Here is a 19333-nt window from a genome sequence, read left to right on the forward strand (position 1 = left end):
GCCATAATGTTTTTGATTATCCATCAATGTATTCTCCTACTCCAAGTCAAACAAAAGGAAAAGCAATCTATCCAGACACTAGTTGTACTTTAAATGGACAAAGAAAACAGTAAGGTTTTCAGCTTGTAAATAGATATGGAGGGAAACAAAGGCTAGAGACGTCTCTGGAGGCGGAGGCAGGGGTAAGAAGCACATAGGATCTTGCTGAGCGTGTATCTTTTAAGTAGTACGGAAAGGAGGTGAGAGTGAGTTCAGTAAACACAATGAGGAAGTTGATCTCTTATGTATCCTGAAGCGCTTTCTTCACTGTCACTTCACGAAAACACACGCTTTTCTGGTTTTACCCTCACTCACCCCCACTTCTCAGCACTTTTCTTTTCCTTCTCATCTTTCTGACGAACTAATGGGCTCAGACCATGGAGAGAACATTTAGGTTTTAACTGTGATATCCTTTGGTGAATTACCTCCCTTGTAAAATACTGAATTGGGTGAAATTAAATATAATGTTCTAAGAAATTATGTTAGTTTCTAACATGATACAATGTATTTCAGAAGCAGGAAATACTATTGCCACAGCTCTACCTACCCTCTCTTTGTTTCTCATTTTTCTAAGAAAAGGGTTGAATGAAGACACCTAAGCATTACAACAATAATTTTCAAAAGAGGAAACTATGTTTTTGTCTGTTTATTTTGATACTTATTTTTTAGAAGCAGACTGGCCATAGTTATTGAAATGCATGTTCTTCTCTTGGGCCACCATAAATTCTAACTTATTCTGCTTTTTAGTGTACAGTAAGACCCGATTTTAAAGAATTGCTTTCTCCTGAGCACTGGAGAGAAGTTATTTATAAATCACTGAGGGTGTTGTTTTGCCTCTACCATTATTTTAGAGATTTGGGGCACATCACCATCTTTCCAGGATTCAGGCTCTTCAACTGTAAAATACAGGGACTGGATCATGATCTTAAAGGCCTCCTAAAAAATAATAAAACCAAGATTCCACTGTTCTTGCAGTTACTACGTAGACCAACATACACTCATAAGCTGTTTTGAATCAACATTGGGATATTTATATTTGTCCAAACAATACTTGATGTCTTCTCCAAGAGGTGTTCATGTGAAAACATTGCACCTAGTTGGCCCCACAGTACCATGGGTGATTAAGAAAAAATTTATTGTGTGTGCTATGCTAGAAAATAAAGTGTGATGAATTGTTAGAAATTATATACCCTGTTTTTCCTAAACTCTAATCTAAGACAGGGCAATTTAGTTGATCATTTTATGAGCTGAATTTGAAAAAATAACTCAAGTTGCAATAAATGGTATTTTAAAAGTAATTTTTAAACAGAATACAATGTAATTAAAATCAAGGGAACAAGCAAAATAAAATTTACAATTTAGCGTGTGTCTTTTCTTTAGGTTATTCACACCATCAGTGCCACTGATAAAGATGATTTTGCCAATGGACCAAGGTTTAACTTCTTTCTTGATGAACACCTGCCTGTAAATCCAAACTTCACTCTGAAGGACAATGAAGGTGAACATATATACATATATTTGTTACTCTCTGTGGTTTCTTCTTTGACCATATATGTAATAGACTTTATTCTTATATACCCGCAAACATCTTGCAAATCAGCATTCAAAGTCAGCTTGATGTTGCTGTTTTATGATCTGTGAATAGCTTGTATTTAAAATTGAGCCATATGTACAAATAACTTTCACTGAATTTATTCAGAAGCATATCTTTAAACAAGAAACGTACATGTAATATGCTCTTGGGCAAATTTTAAAAGAAATCTTAGCTGACAAACTTGTTTATGAGAGCTGCTGCCACTGCTTGGAGGTAGAAAATATTCAAATTAGGAAAAATGAAAAATATATCCTAGAGACAGTTACTATAGGAAATGCAGCGCTTGCAATCGTCTTGTATGAACAAGGCTATCAAGATGTGCTGTACAAATTATGTTTCCTCTTGTTATTATGAACATTGTCCAAAATATGGGTAGAAAGATATGCAGAAGTATGCAGAGCATTCTGGAAATTTTTGAATCATTTTTATTTAGCTCTTTGTATTGTGTTGTTAAAAATAATCCCATAATTTAGTAACTATGGAAGTTTCTTCATTATTTGATGTCCTCTTTTATACATTTCTCAAGGTTTCATAGAAGCCATTCTTCATACCTTAGGGAAACATTAAGCCGCAGAGTAAGTGCAATTTTCTGATTAGGTGCAACTTTCTCAATTGATTGTGTTTATCTGAATATTCTGCTATTTGGAATTTAACACTTGCCTCATAATCACATGCAGAAAACAATGACACACACACTTTGAAGTAAATATTGGATTTCCTCTCTCTTCACTTCCAGGAGATTTTCAAATGCAAGTCACTAAATAACAAACTGCCAAAAGCATTTTTCCCATTTTCCCTAAACATCTTTAAATATAACAAAGTATCAAAATGTGCATACAGCCATCAGATTTATAAGAACATTCAAAGCTTAATTGTCTCTCACATTTTAAGTGGCCCTATGTCAGCTCTACTTACGGGAATAAATATTTGTGTATGTTTGTGCATGACAAATTGCATTTAACCGACTATTGTACATTTACCTACATTAGAACAGGATGTTTTATAATTCAAATATAGTCAGTATGATTAAACATGTGAAACTTGCAAAAAATCATATTTTTCCATATTCTAAAGAATTATATAATTTGGCAGAGGTTACTTAACTTGCTTCCTTAGGAGATTGAAATCATATGTCAATTCAGGTACTTAATGTTTCAGTTAGATGTTTTCCTATTCCAGCAAAAATTTTATGTTTTTAAAATAATTTGAATTTAATGACATTACAATGAAAATTTGACTTAAATTTGAAAATGTGTTTAATTCGAGCTATTTAACCTACATACACATAAGTCTCAATGTATTTTAGAAAAACAGAATAATTTTGCTGCTGTTGAGTCCCACATTCTTAATGAAAAGTTCTTCATACAAGATTTATTATATCTGGAATTTGTGAATTAAATTAACAATTTCACATATACATATTTTTTCTTTTTCTTTCTTTTTTTTTTTTTTTTTTTTTTGATATGGAGTTTTGCTCTTGTTGCCTAGGCTAGAGTGCAATAGCCCGATCTCCGCTCACTGCAACCTCAGCCTCCCGGGTTCAAGTGATTCTCCTACCTCAGCCCAAGTAGCTGGGATTACAGGGGCCCACCACCACACGTGGCTAATTTTTTGTATTTTTAGTAGAGACAAGGTTTCACCATGTTGGCCAGGTTGATCTTGACCTCCTGACCACAGGTGATCCACCAGCTTCAGCCTCCCAAAATGCTGGGATTACAAGTGTGAGCCACTGTGCCTGGCCACTTATTCCCTATTATATTTGAAATGTCTTACTAATTGATTTGATGTTACTAGTGCTAGAACTCACATATAGGTTTTCTTCTAAAAATATATGCACACTTTTAAAGGAGTTTGTGTGTACATTTTTTTAACAACACAAATGAAGCTTACATCAGCTATACCAGCTTGAGTGTGAGAAGTCTGTGGATGGCTGTATAGTGGGAAAAATGTTTAAAATTTTTGTAAGAATACATTTACAATTTTTGAGTATTGAAATTATAAATAACACAGAAATAATTTCTCTTGGATAGAAAAAAACAGCGATTCATTTGGGTGGAGATATGAAAACACGGCTGAAAATATGTGCTTAAGTTAACAGACTTGGTTGTGCTCCATAAATTCAGCCTCTAAACCTTCTGAGCCTCAGTTTTTAAGTCCATTTTTCATTATTAGAATCACTGACTTAGTAGCCTTTGTTGAATTAATAATACCGTATATATATATATATATATATATATATATATATATGTATATACACATTAGAATCAGAGGGTCTTGCCTCCAGAGACAAAGCAATGATAGATAATAATGTCATAAAAATGAAATTAAAAATAAAATAGCCCTACCAAACTGTATACATACATGCTTACATACATATATTGATTTATGTACTCTGGAGATCAACCAGAATGAAAATACAATGGAATAAGAGCCAAAGAATGCTGGGCTGCTGGGTTTGAGTGCTTGGGCTTTGTATTATGTAAATTAATTGACATTTATATGCCCCCAGAACATTAAAAGAAATCTAGAAGAAAAATTATTATTTTCTGTGCCTTTGTAAGTTAATTGATATTTATAACCCCCAGAATATAAACAAATAAACCTAGAAGAAAAATTATTACTTTCTGTGCCTACTTCCCACATGAAAGTCCATATTGAGAGAAACAACAGAAATCAGACACAGACCCCAAACCAGGATAAGCCATCAGGAAGCCATTGGTTTAGTGACATCTCCCAAATTGCACTACGGCAAAGAGCAAGTACACAGAAACAGAGATTTTTCAGAAAAAGAGAGAGACAAAGAGATGCATATTGTTGTTCACAATAAGCCTAAGAACCAAAAATGTAAAAAGAGAGTGAATTAATTGAGAAAGAAATCCAAGAAATGAATTTATTAATGAAAAATGCATAAATGATGACAAAAATACTTTTGTAATTACAAAATACGGAAATACATTAATAACATATTTACAAAAAAAGATCAAAAATTGGTTAGAAAAAATGAGGCAAAAGTAATAGAAAAATATGTGTGAAAATAAGAAATTCATATCAAAATAAAACTATAGTTTTGGCATATATAGATAACAATATAGAACCATATAAATATATACAGAAATTTAATAATATATATAGCTATATATACTTTAGACATTTTAATTTTAATTACATATATGCACAATATGTGTATATATAGCTTATATTATATATATATATATAATTATAGCTATTGAACACCTAGAAAATACATTAAATTTTATAAATGTTTAGTACAATTGAAATCTATAGATGGGAAAGAAGTACGTCAAATGCAAAAGAGTTGCCAAGTTTATGTAGAAAAGAAGTGGGATTGGATAGAAAGGAAAAACTGTAAGTGTAATGTCTTACGTCTTAAAAAGGCATCTGAAACAAATGTGGCATGATACTGTGTTTCAAATCCAAGTGGTTATATGTTCTTTTAATTTCTACATGAGTGAAAGAGTTCACTAAAACAAGTTTATCATGTTTCCAGGCACAAAATTGTAACTCACATATTTATTCAACCAACGTACTTTTAAACACTATTCCTGTAGCTTTCTATGGCAAGTGATGATCGCACCACAGGTGTAGTCAGGACCTATTTCTTGTTCTCAAAGATATCTTGCATACACTGAAATGGAACAAGGAATAAACATGTGGTTCAACCAGCATGTAAGAGGCATGCCTGTCCTGGAATAGGGAATTAGGATTCGTTCCTAAAAAGGGAGGAATCTAAACTGACAACTGAATGATGAATGAAGCTTAGCAAGAAAAGAGGCAAGGGTTAAAATTTATATGCAGGAAATTGAGCAAGCTGAAAGGCCCTAAGGTATAGGGAAGAGCAGCACAGTAAGCTTAAGGGACTGGCTAAATTTCCATATAAAGTCAACATAGGTATTGAAAGTGGAAATTAAATTTAGTGTTGGCTGAAGAGGCAATCTATAGCAGCTTGATTTCTTAGACCATGAGAAGTCAATCTCCTTTTTTTTTTTATTTTCTTTACAAATAATCATAATTTTAAAGGAAGATATGGAAACTGACTTTTTAATAAGGGTGATGGAGTACAATTTCTAAAGGACTATTTTGGTTGATATGTAGATAAATGGATTGTGAGCAGGCAAGTGCAGTGGTATCAATCATCTTTAACTGTAATTTTTGTAAAATACTCTAAGGCTCTGGAACAGTTTCCCTTTGTGAGCAACAATACCAGCACTTCTTCAGATCTTTAACTCTTCTCCTCAGGATATTTATGCTGGGGAACAATTTCTCATGAAACTCTTGCATTTCTTTATGTCTTGCAAGCAGAGGCATTAATTTTTATTTTCTTCCAGAATATCTCTTATGCAATGTTTGTATAACAATCAGACTTGGAAGATACGGTGTCTTCCTTAGGTTCAAAAGACTTATCTATTTGATGTAATAATGATAATGTAATAAGGATAATGACAATAATGGTGTAATAAGGATAATAAGGATAATGATACTCTTTGATACAGAGATTGGGCATGTTATTTTTTACAATTCGTTATCGAAGATCCAGGCTCCCTAAATTTAAGACTCCCTAGCTGAGGTACAAACCCACTGTGTGCTCCACATGCACCTGGGGCCTCCCCATCACTCCTCTTCACCTTAAAGTAGAAGTGAACAGATCTGAAGGATAGTTTATGCTCCTTGCTGTGATGTAAGTAAAAGATCCTTTGTCTTTGATTCAGAAGGCTTGTGTTTTCTTCCAGCATCTGTAACATTGTGTCAGGCTAAGTGAGTAGCATGTAAGTCGGTCAATATCAGATCCCACTCTTCACATTTCTTGACGCTTTGTGGAATTCACTCGTACTAGCAACTATTGTGAAAACACCTGTGCTTATGATAACTTACTAATGCATGCATACATTCTCAGTTTGTACCAGAAAATACTTTAGCAGTGTTTACACCTAGAATCACCATAAGGTAGCTAATTTCCTCATACCAACTAAGAAGACCTTCTTCCATCTACACTCTGATGAAATTCTCCTATTTAATATCTAAATCGGCTTTGCTAAATATCCAAATTTAACATGGTGTTATGTTTTTGTGAGATTTTCTCCATTCCCATGGGATCTTTCCTGCCATATGTTCTAACCCTCTTGAATTTGGAATCTGATAATTTGTCTGAACATTGCAGAATAAATATCTTCTTTAATGTTCTATCATGTTTAATTTAAAAGTTTCCTTATTTTGGACCTAGTTTTTATTATTCATTGTGACATGTGCTGGGAATGTATTGGTAGAAATACTAGCATGGAGCTAATGAACTGCTTAAGGAAGCAAGAGTCCTAAGAGAACAAATATATGCATTCAAAGAAAATGTGGTCTAAATACATACGGCTTTGGTTGATATCTACTTGATTATTTTACAGACATGTAAATCACTAGTGAAATTGTTTATTTTTAAAATTTTCTTTACCATTTTAATCTCAATGATTTTACAATCACTGTCAGCCTTTTCTAATATGTAGAACAAATGCAAGTTTTTTGTTTGTTTGCCTTTTTTTTTAAATTTGTCTTTATGCGGGTAGGGGAAAGGGGAGACAGGACTGGGACATATGGTTTTCTTTCTTGATAGATCAAGAATGTTTTAATTGAGTGTCACATGTTTTGTACTGATACAGTGGAATGCCTGAGACTGAGAATTTGTACAGAAGAAAAATATATTTCTCCCAGTTCTGCAGGCTGGGAAGTCCAAGATCAGTTGTTCTCTGTAAGGGCCTGGTCTCTGCTTACAAGATGACATCTTTGGAGGGAAGGCATACTTTTCCTTATGTGGCAGTACAGTGGAAGAAAAAATCTTACCCCCGAAAGACTTTTTTGTTGTTGTTGAGATAGAGTCTCACTCTATCACTCAGGCTGGAATGCAGTGGCGCAATCTCAGGTCACTGCAACCTCTGCCTCCCAGATTCAAGCAATTCTCCTGCCTCAGTCTCCCGTGTACCTGGGGCTACAGGTGCACATCAGCACACCCAGCTAATTTTTGTATTTTTAGTGGCGACAGGTTTTACCATGTTGGCCAAACTTGTCTCAAACTCCTGACCTCAAGTGATCCACCTACCTTGGCCTCCCAAAATGCTGGAATTACAGGGGTGAGTCAGTGTACCCGGCCTGAAAGCTCTTTTTATGGTGGCATTAATTTATTCATGGACCTAATAAATTAATTAGGTCCACAAGCTTTCAGGACCTAAACACCACCCTTTACACCCCACCTCCCAACATTCTTGTATTGGTGACTAAGATTCCAATACATGAATTTTGGCTGGGACAAAAACATTCAAGACATAGCACCAACAGAGGATAAAACGATAATGTATTTCTCCACAGCGTGTTCACCATTTCTCTGGTAAGCAATTAGGATTATATTCACTTGAATCCATTCGGAGTCTGAACTGAGTCATGGCTGATTTGCAGTTTTGTTTAGTTTCCGTTTGTCTCTGATTTGTCTCGTTTCTAGAGCATGACCCTCTAGGGCTCTACACTGACAGCCTGCCTGTGCTCTCACAGTGGTCCTTAACTTTGATCTCTGTTCAACACCAGGATATAACAAAAACGCTTTTGTCTTCCAGGACTTTTCAGCTTAGAGTTTGAGCATTCTGTTAAACTTCCAATTTAACTTTCAATTTAAATTTTCAACTTAGCAAATGTCTAGGGAAAATCAACCATGTCCCTCAATTTCCAATTTAATTGCAGACCCAAGAAAATCCCAAAAGCTCCTCTAGTTTTTCTGTCCCCAGCTTAGAATCCCACCCTCTTGTTAGTTCCTGTAGAAGAAAGGATGTTTTGCAACCGTCTCCACAGTTTTTCCTTCTCTAGAATATTAACTCCTCTAGTTACCTTGCTTCAGCAGTTTTCTGATGCCTGAAAGTAGAGATTTTCTTGAACTTTTAAGCCTCTCTCTTTGTTTTTAGTGGGAGAATTGGTCGGTCAAAAACTGCATTTTTTACCTAGACCTACATTTTATAAATGAAGAGCCATTTGAGAATAGTTTCATTAAATAATTGGGACATAATCGGAACTTAAAGAAAGGATGCTGTTCAATGATAATCTAATTATCAGGAAGATGATTGCTGCCTTGATATTCCCTTGAATGCTACAGATATTTGCTGTTTCAAATTTAATTAAAATTGGGCTAGAACTCCATCTCCTGTACTGAGCTAATCCAGGTTTCTCTCCAAAATTTCTGAAGGATTAGTCACCATTTCAACCAATTTTCCGTTTCTCAGGAACTTGTTGCCTCTGTTACTTTTACATGCCTGCTACACACCCCCCCTTCCCAAAGAACTGTGTTCTTACCATACGAACTAGTTCTGAAAGATTGGGTGTACAGACTGCAGGAGAAGAATAGGCCAGCTTAGTAGCCATCTGAAAAAGATATCAGAGGACAGAAATTATAGCCTAAGAATCGATTTTAAGCTAATTCTTTCTTCCAAATCTTAACTGGGATAACATGGACAGTTAATAAACTTGACCTATGGGTGTGTTCCAAAAGTGACCTCCAAGGTGGAGAGACTTTGAAATTTACATGAAGATATTTAGATGCTGGCTCAATTTTACCTACTACCCCTTACTATGTTGGAGGAATCTCTGGTAATCAGAGCTCAAAACAACTTTCTTAGAGGAAGATCAGAGGACATGGCAAGGGGTCAAGTTACTTGAAGGACAGGCAGGTATTATGTATTAGAACATATTTAAACTTAGTTATATATCTAAGTGAGACTTTTTAAGCTAACATGAAAACACTGTCAATTTTAAAAACCTGGTACAATGATACGATTTAAATTGATACTATTAAAAACTATATGAGTGAGCAGCAAGTTCAAAAGGGGTAGCACATAAAATGTTTCAGAGTTGGACTCAAGAAACAGCTTGCTTCTGTTTGAAACCTGGCTTCTCTACAAATTATAGATTAAATCATGGCCATGTCGTTATGTTCTTGGTATCTCTGTTTTTTCTTTTGTAAAATGGAGATATATAGGTAATTATTATTCTATTGGTGCAAATAGAGATGAAAATTTAAAGAATTTGAAACCACACATGAAATGTAATAAGTCCCGATGGTCACATTGAAGGTAACTAAATTATAAATAAATGGATGGAAAAACAATAATGGAATAACCAAAGAAATTATCCTGAGTGAAGAAAGGTATAGATTTAAGATTGAAAATCTTCTAACTTGACAGATGATGAAATAATTTTACAAATTTCCGTACAGTGAATTTAAATTGTTAAGGCAGTAGATATTGTCAAAATACTCACTTGCAAAATTAGGAGTGAACAGCCAATTGATCTTCTTTTAATGATATTTGAAAGAAAGAACTACAATAAAAGAATCCTTTTCTATCTGAGATAACAGTCATGTGACAATTAAGAAATGGTATTTTAAAACACCGAATGTAACAGAAAACAACTGTATTATTTATAATAAAATTCCTTTGGCAAAATATTTGGAGCTATCACAGCCAAATGAAAATTAGATGAAATAAGAATAAATATTTTTCAAAAGTAAAGTGTAAAATGAACTTTATCTAAACTAATATGATTAAAGATTTACCAGAAACAATGAAGTGTTTAATATAATCACATAGAAAAACAATAATGATAATTAATAGAAAATACAGTACTTCTTATGAAATGTCATTAAATGCACTTTGCATATTGTTAATATGAATATATTCACTTATTGGATCTAATTCAAAGTGAAGACACAATTTACACACACACATACACATACACACACATACACACACACACACACACACAAAATCCCTATTCCCTCAGGCTGACATGTTAAGCTATCTATCCAGCGTGTATCACACTTGACCAAGAAATTATGCCAAGAAATATTCCATATTTATCTGGAAAGAATGTTTTTCCTCTAAGAGAAATTCTGTAGATAGTTCTTAACATTGTTTCCTTCTGCTAGTTCATCTTTCCAGTGTTATGTACTGTCTGCTGGGTATACAGCAGTTATCTAAACTATCCATATTCAAGGTATTCAAAGACACAGATTCCACTTTCAAGGGGCTTGCTGTCTAGTTGGGGAAATAAGGATGTTATGAAATGTAACTTGCAATTGATGGAGGTGAAATGGGTTACTTTAGAGAGATCACTAAAAATTATATTGTTAAAAGCTGTGGAACATGGTTTGACTTTAAAGATAGAGTTCATTCCACAAGGGAGAATGAATCAGAGAATACTTTTCAGTAAATGGTGGATTAAGACAACATAAAGTTGACAGAATGCAGTGTCATTTATATTGGTGGGAAAAATCTAGAGAGAGAAATGTAGCAAAGCAGAGACTCAGTGGCATTTTAATGCACCCATGAGAACACACTAATGACTAAGCACTGTGCTATATTCTCTACTCCAATATAAGGTACTCTACCATTCACTGTTTAGTTGCTTTACTACCCAATTGTGGTTGGCTAGAAAAAATTACGCCAAGAAATATTCCATATTTACCTGGAAAGTTATTTTTCCCTATTTATTAAGTATTAAACACTGATTCAGAGAATAATCAAGTGAAGGGTTTTTCTTTTAAAATATACAGTAAAATATATAATTTTGTTTAATATTGACCTTATTTTTGTCATTAATATGCTGCTAACATTTTACTTAAAATTCAAAAACCAGAATTTAAAGATAATTTTTAAGTTGGAGCCTTTTAAAACTGTATTTTCCTAAAACAACAAAAAAGTATGAAATGTTACCTGACTAAAATGTAGTTTTTTACTCACTTTCACCTCCTCTTTAAATTGTGATGTCAACTTTTAATTTTAGCATAAAATAATTTCATTGCACAATTTTAACTGCTTAACTTCTCATCTATAGCAAATAAATTATGGCCATATTATTACTAAATTTATGAATATAAGCTTGAGCTAGACTTCCTGGAATACAATAACTATGTTCATTTATTTGTAATATGCAAGTTTAACCCAATCCCCCAATGTGAAACCATCATTAGTCTACAAAGATAAATGTGTTCTGTTTCATGATCTTCGTCCTGCTTCTTGAGGGACTGTGCTTTATTTGATGTAAAGAGATTTGCCAGCCTAATTCATAGGCTTAATTCTAACTGGAGGGTACATTTGTAAATCTTACAGATTTTATTACAGCAAGAGATTAATAGTAATTATATGTGCATTTCTATCTCTGTTTACAGGTTTCTAAATAACATTTAATTTTTCCTTTAAATTTGAAAATACTTTTTTTTTGATGATTTGTTATCAAGAATATCTACTACTCATATTAAGTTCTTTTTTTTGGTATGTGATTTCCATTTTCCTAGACTCTTGAATTCTTTACAAATAAATGAATGAAAATAACATTGTTTTTAAAACTGGAAAAATGCACTGGAAATTGAAAATAATTTTTTTTTTTTTGAGACCAAGTCTCACTCTGTGCCCAGGCTGGAGTGCAGTGGCACAACCTCCCCTGCAACTTCGGCCTCCCAGATTCAAGAGATTCTCCTGCCTCGGCCTACCGAGTAGCTGGGACTACAGGCACATGCCACCATGCCTGGCTAAAAAAATATATATATATATATATATATATTTTTTTTTTTTTCAGGTGAAGATGATTCCTTTTTTTTATTGTATTTTAGGTTTGGGGGTACATGTGAAGAACTTAAGATTGTTGCATAGGTACATACATGGTAGTGTGGTTTGCTGCCTTCCTCCCCATCACCTATATATGGCATTTCTCCCATGTTATCCCTCCCTAACTTCCCATCTTCCACTGTCCCTCCCCTAGATCCCCCCACAGACCCCAGCGTGTGATGCTCCCCTCCCTGTGTCCATGTGTTTTCATTGTTCAACACCCACCTATGAGTGAGAACATGTGGTGTTTGATTTTCTGTTCTGGTATCAGTTTGCTGAGAATGATGGTTTCCAGGTTCATCCATGTCCCTACAAAGGACACGAACTCATCGATTTTATGGCTGCATAGTATTCCATGGTGTATATGTGCCACATTTTCCCTGTCCAGTCTATCCTCGATGGGCATTTGGGTTGGTTCCAGGTCTTTGCTACTGTAGACAGTGCCGCAATGAATATTCGTGTGCACGTGTCCTTATAATAGGACAATTTATAATCCTTTGGATATATACCCAGTAATGGGATTTCTGGGTCAAATGGAATTTCTATTTCTAGGTCCTTGAGGAATCGCCACACTGTCTTCCACAAAGATTGAACTAATTTACACTCCCACCAACAGTGTGGGTTTCACTGTGTTGGCCAGGATGGTCTCAATCTTTTGACCTCATGATCTACCTATACCAGCCTCCCAACATGCTGAGATTACAGGTGTGAGCCACTGCACCTGGCCTGAAAATCAAATTTTTTAACCATATGCCACAAAAGATTTCTTGGGCCGTCATTTTTACTTTGTTGTGGCATTCTGAAGATTTAGTGTTTCCCTTGGCTTTATTACTTTTTATTATTTTGTGCAGCATTCATTCTTCTAAAAAATGATCAAATAATTTATAAGTTGCTTTATAGCTTTTGACAGAACACTTAAAAGGAAACAGGAAAGCTTTTTTTCTCTTGTGGCTATTTGGGATTGGTGAAAGAAGACATAACTTTAAGCTTATATTGCATAGAACTTACAATGAGGGATATTTTCAACATTGACTACGTAACTGTTAGAAATTGGTCTATTGGATTCCTTTCAAATTTCATACTCCATTGGTAGGGAAATGCAGGTGTTTAGTTTGATATATATTGGAAATCATGGGAATTTTTAAGGGTTTATCTGATATTTCTTTGGCATTGTCAGATTCGTAGCAATCCGTATTCCCACAGTTTATTTCTGTCCTTCAAATGAGAACTCACAGCTGGTGTGGTAATATGCTTAATTTCTCTACAGAGTATAACCATTTAAAATTTTGTTTTTATCCACAGGGTTTCAGGAGACCATTTAGCGATTCCTCCCATTCCTAAACAAAATAATGCACATATAATCTGCCCTGAGTTGCAAATCATACCTCAAATATCCTCTAAGGGATGTGGCTGCAACTATGTCCTGCTGAGTCACTTATCTGAGGTCAGGGACGAGGTTGGGACACACGGTTTTTTATTCTACGGTGGCTCTCCTTTCTCCTACCAGTCAAATACTAACATTTATCCAGCTGCACCTTGAGAGAATTACACCATCCTTTTCCTGAATGCACATGCTCAAGCTTAGCTAGTGAGAAGTTAAACAGCATTATACAATCTTGACCCTAAAATGGAAAAGTGTGGATAACTGCAGTGATCCATTTTAGTGGCTCTTTTGCTTTAGGTAGAAAGATATGCTTTTGTTACTTCAAATTCTATTGATTATTGTTGTTTTACATATATGTGTAAAACATATAAACATTGATTGTTGTTTTACAAATATGTGTATATAGGTAGAGATAAAATTATATATGTATAGATAAAATATATATGTAGTATAGATAATATATATATAATATATAGATAAAATTATTTTTCCCCTTATGGATTTGCTAGCCCATACCACTTCTCACATTTTACTTCTACTCCCAGTGAAGGAAACCTGACTCATATTCACCTAACAAAAAAATAGAAGTAGAAGAATAAACCAAAACTATTACTAATTTTGGCCAGATGCGATGGCTCACGCCTGTAATCCCAGCATTTTGGGAGGTAGAGGTGGGTGGATCACAAGGTCAAGAGATCCAGACCATCCTGGTCAACATGGTAAAGGCCTGTCTCTACTAAAAATACAAAAATTAACTGGACACGGTGGCACAAGCCTGTAGTCCCAGCCACTTGGGAGGCTGAGGCAGGAAAATCGCTGAAACCCAGGAAGTGGAGGTTGCAGTGAGCTGAGATCGCATCACTGCACTCCAGCCTGGCAACAGAGCAAGACTCTATCTCATAAATAAATAAATAAGTGGCACATTTTATCATAACATGTCACTTTGTTTTGCTTTCCTTTTGTGAAAATGTAGGTTCCACTCTTATGCTTTAATTCTGTCCTTGCTAAGAACCACATGGTGCTACAGGAGTAATTTTCTCCACCCTGTGCATTAATGCAGGTGAAGAAAATCATTTTGAAAATAGAATTATATGTTCACTTGTTAAAGGTCTCCAAAGATTTATACTTAATTTTTTTTAATGTTTATAAATCTAGTGACTCCAAACACAGCTTTTTTTGGCTTTAACTCATTCATTCTCTACTAAAAAAAAATACTGTTTATTAAAGGTGTGTGATAAATAACTGGTACAAAGTTTAGCTTGGATTTCATACTCTTATTTAAAAAATAAAACAGAACAGCTGCTCTTATCTCTACTGTTGCAAATATTATATTATTGTTATATGTTTATGAATTTTTTTATCTTTTGGCTTGGACTTCAATTTAAAATCTCCTTTTTTCTTCTTTATTTCCCTCCTTTCTAAATTAACACTTACACAAATTCATGTGTTATTCATGAGCAGATTTGCTGATATTCTTCAAGAATCACATGGTTGTTTCATGTGTATTTGTGTTTATATTGTAAAATCTGATATAAAGTCTTGAATATGTAGATATAATGGCAAAGAAAGATTGAACAGTTTAAAATAAATCTTTGAAATCTTGGTACGAGATGGTAGCTTCTTTGCAGAAAGAGATGTTTTTGTGCTGAGACTGGAAAAGCAAGGCTCAGAAGAAAAAGGACAATGGAAATTTACAAGAGCTACTGTGTAGCATCTGATAAAGAACGAATGTTGGCCGGGCATGGTGGCTCACGCCTATAATCCCAGCACTTTAGGAGGCCAAGGAGGACAGATCAAAAAGTCAGGATTCAAGGCCAGCCTGCCCAATATGGTGAAACCTGTCTATACTAAAAATACAAAATTTAGCCAGGCCTGTTGGCAAGCGCCTGTAGTCTCAGCTACTCCAGAGGCTGAGGCAGGAGAATTGCATAAACCCGGGAGGCAGAGGTTGCAGTGAAGTGAGATTGCGCCACTGCACTCCAGCCTGGGTGAGAAAGTGAGACTCTGTCTTAAAAGAAGAAAAAAAAAGAATGAACATGAACAGATCTAACATTAACTAATCTCCTCGGATAACATATTTTAAATTTTTCTGTATACTTGGTGGAATCAATTAAGATGGTTATAATTTGTATCAGCATTATTTGTAAATCAAAAAACAGAAATAGACAATGGGTGGTTGTATTTACCCAGGATTTTAAGATTATCAAGAAGGAGTGTGGCAGATGGTCAAAGGAATGACATTCTAGGGTGCAAATCAGAACATAATGGCATATTGGATCATACATTTCTGATTTGGCAGTAAGACAATTGAGGCCACAAAGATGTTTGCAAGCTCAGATGAACAAGCAGAATCCAGATCCCGAAAATGGAGATGAAGCCACCGGAGGATTCAAAGAAGGAAAAGTCAGGAAATATAAAGAAATAAACCTTCATTGGAAAGCATAAAGGGATGATGCTGCTGAAGTGTTACGCAATATATTAGTTCATTTTGCTTTTAATTTCTTTCTATTGGTCAATATAATAAGAAAATCGGAACAGAAGACAAGTTCCTGCTGAGTATAGTTCAAATCATTGTTAATCAAGTGCTTATTATGCAAAGGGTGCTTTGTGGGAAAGCAGAACACTGTTGTCTGATGCGTGCTCTCTAATAATGGTTAAATTATGAATAGATTCTATTGCTGCTGCAAGAATGAAAAAAAAAATCAAAAACCATACATATTTATTTGTCTGGTGGAAGTTGAGGTGCATTTCTTAGCTTTCTCTTCATACACATGAAACTGGTTTTTTTGGTCTCATTACAGATCCACTTCCGAGGATTTCAAATGTTTCTGTTGCTCTGATAGATTTGGAAATATTATTTTAATGGTCGGGCTATGCTTGAGAGAAAATACATCTTTCTGCCTGCATTATCAAAAATGGAATTTGCTGAAATAGCTGAGAGTACATAGATGCCTAATAATTTCTGTTTCAGAAAAAGCATAGTTTTTAATATTTTCTAAGCTATAAGGTAATATTTGATTAAAAATATGATCTATTTTTGGCCCCAAACCTATTTTAAAACCATGCTTTATTTTAACTTAAACTGTATTATACTTTACAAAGGTGGCATATAAAGTCTATCCTGCAAGGTCTTTCAAAATATTGAACCAAAAAAATGAGACACACAGTAGCAGCTCAAGAAAACTATACCTGATCTCTGGGAGCATATGACTTTTATTCCACTACCATATTCTGTGACCTTCTATCCCTGTGGAAATACAGAAGTTGAATGCATCACTACCTAACAATATATTTTATGACAAATATTTTTGTGAAAGGGCCCCACAAAATTGTTATCAATTATAAACATCTTTGGAATATTTATTGCTACAAAGATGAAGCAATTATGTATATTGCTATGATTGTTTTTCAAAGGAATTAAATTTCAATTATTTCAGTTATCACAGGATATTATTAGAGTGTAGGCATGAGCCTGATATTATATATGTTTGTGTGACAATGTCCCTGCTCCCTCCTGTTTGTGTACACATCCTTTTTGAATAGGAAGTGGGATCATATAACAATAAATAATGCATTGTCATCTATTTTGAAATATTAAAATATATGCAAAATGGGGCTGGGCACAGTGGCTCACACTTGTAACCCCAGGTCTTTGGGAGGCCAAGGTGGGTGGATCATCTGAGGTAAGGAGTTTGAGACCAGCCTGGCCAACAGGGTGAAATGCTGTCACTACCGAAAATACAAAAATTAGCCGGGCACGGTGGCACACACCTGTAATCTCACCAACTGGGGAGGCTGAGGCAGGAGAATCACATGAACCCAAGAGACAGAGGTTAAAGTGAGCCGAGATTGCACCATTGCACTCCAGCCTGGGTGACAAGAAATCTTTCTTAAAAAAAAAAAGAAACAAAATATGTGCAAAACTATTTCTGATTTAAACTAAGGGTCTACTTAGTTTAAAGTTGTACTTAAAGTTAGTTAAAGTACTTAGTTTAAAGTTGTACTTAGTTTAAAGTTGTATTTAGTTTAAAGTTTTATTTAGCTTCTACAAACACAAGAAACGTATTGATGATAATAAAAAACACATTAAAAAGTTTACCAAAATGTTCTGGACATTTTCAGGGGATCTTTTTTTAACAAAATTTATATATGACATGTAAACATTCTGTTAATTCTTATTGTGAAATATTTTTCAAACATTTTTACTGTCTCAAAGTCTTCTAAACACATATTATTGGGTTAAAATTTTGCTTTTCACGTAGTAAACCCAAAACTACACACAGTACTCCAATGCGGCAGTCCTTTCAATAATGAGAAGCAGAAATTTCTTATCTTTATTGAATGCTTTCAGATTGTTTATTTTGTTCGACAGTGCTATAGACTTACTGCTATATGTCTAGACTTATCTATCTAATCTACCATTTACCTATTTACCTATTTACCTCTCAATCATCTATCTATATTTTGAAATAATAGCTGCTATTCAAGATCCTTCCTATTGATAGTTGCCAAAGTCTACCCCCTAATATGCATTTTTATTTTGTGTCTTATTGTTAAATTTCTTTGTTCTAACTATACAAAATCTCTTTGAATCTTAATCTAATACATTAGCTTTACTAGCTGGGCTTTCAAGTGTTTTATAATCTGATGTCTTCATTCAAGTTATAGAGAGTGAGAATTAAGAACCCAGCAATGGTGAACATTATTACAGATTGACATTGACAGCCTGTCTCATCCACAGATGTCCCATCCTGCTATGTTTTCTCTTTATTCAGTGCATATTAATTTTTCTCATTTATTTGGATTCCTTTTGAGACTTTCTATAGTATCTTATTTATTTTTTAACCATTGTATATCATGTTAAGGAAATGTTATCAGCCTTGTTGCCTAATTTTGCAGTTTCAGCAAAATGTAATTTATTGTGTCTAATATGTATATATATATATATATATATATATGTACTTATGTGTATTTTTGTGTGGTGTGTTTTGCGTGTGTGTATATATACATATAGATAAATAGATAGATAGATAGATATCTTCTTCCTTGCACATTCTTCCTCAGTGTTCAAAGTTTTCTTGTTCAAGTTTAGTGAGCCTTCTGCCAAGTACATATTTTGCTGTTCCGGTGAGGTACAGAATATCCCTTGTCAAATGCTCATTATTCTGCTGTGCTAAGCCTTTCTAGTTGCCTCCTGAATCCTCTTTTCTTTTCAAAAATGAAAACTTTAACTGGAAAAAAAAAAGAAGGACTATTTTTATGTCTTTATGTCTTAGAGATTTCTGTTTCAGGACTTAAAATGCACTAGAAGCATATTCTGGCATTTGACTTGTTTCTGATTGCATTTCCAATAGTTATCCTGAAAAATAGCATGCTTCAAGAGTATTAATGTGAGGCATATGCTAGGCCTGAGCCATGAAAGAATCACCATCTACACGGCATGTTATGTCATTTTACATGTTATTATTCATGTTTTCTGGAGATTCAGGGAAACATGAATAATAAAATGTGAAATGGAATAACATTCAGTGCCTCACATCTCTTCTTCAGAGGAGCAGCTGTGATATTCTCAGACATATTTGTGCCCATGAGTACTTATTTCATACATATCCCATAGACTGAAAACTTACGTCAATTATGATTCAACATCCTACAGCTGATAGATATGATTCC

At 34.4% G+C, this 19333-nt stretch overlaps 1 protein-coding gene across 7 annotated transcripts in view; it reads left to right on the forward strand.

Moving 5' to 3' along the window:
* The window catches only part of CDH18 (cadherin 18), a 1107073-nt gene that overhangs the window by 1075894 nt on the left and 11846 nt on the right, over positions 1-19333 (forward strand). For all 7 annotated transcript variants that reach the window (XM_032279054.1, XM_032279056.1, XM_032279053.1 and 4 more), the window contains one exon: positions 1420-1537. In XM_032279054.1, the coding sequence (XP_032134945.1) occupies positions 1420-1537 (118 nt within the window). The remainder of the gene's footprint in view (positions 1-1419; positions 1538-19333) is intronic.

This window comes from Sapajus apella, unplaced genomic scaffold, assembly GCF_009761245.1.
Source record: "Sapajus apella isolate SASKATOON/1434 unplaced genomic scaffold, GSC_monkey_1.0 scaffold11, whole genome shotgun sequence".
NCBI lineage: Eukaryota > Metazoa > Chordata > Mammalia > Primates > Cebidae > Sapajus > Sapajus apella.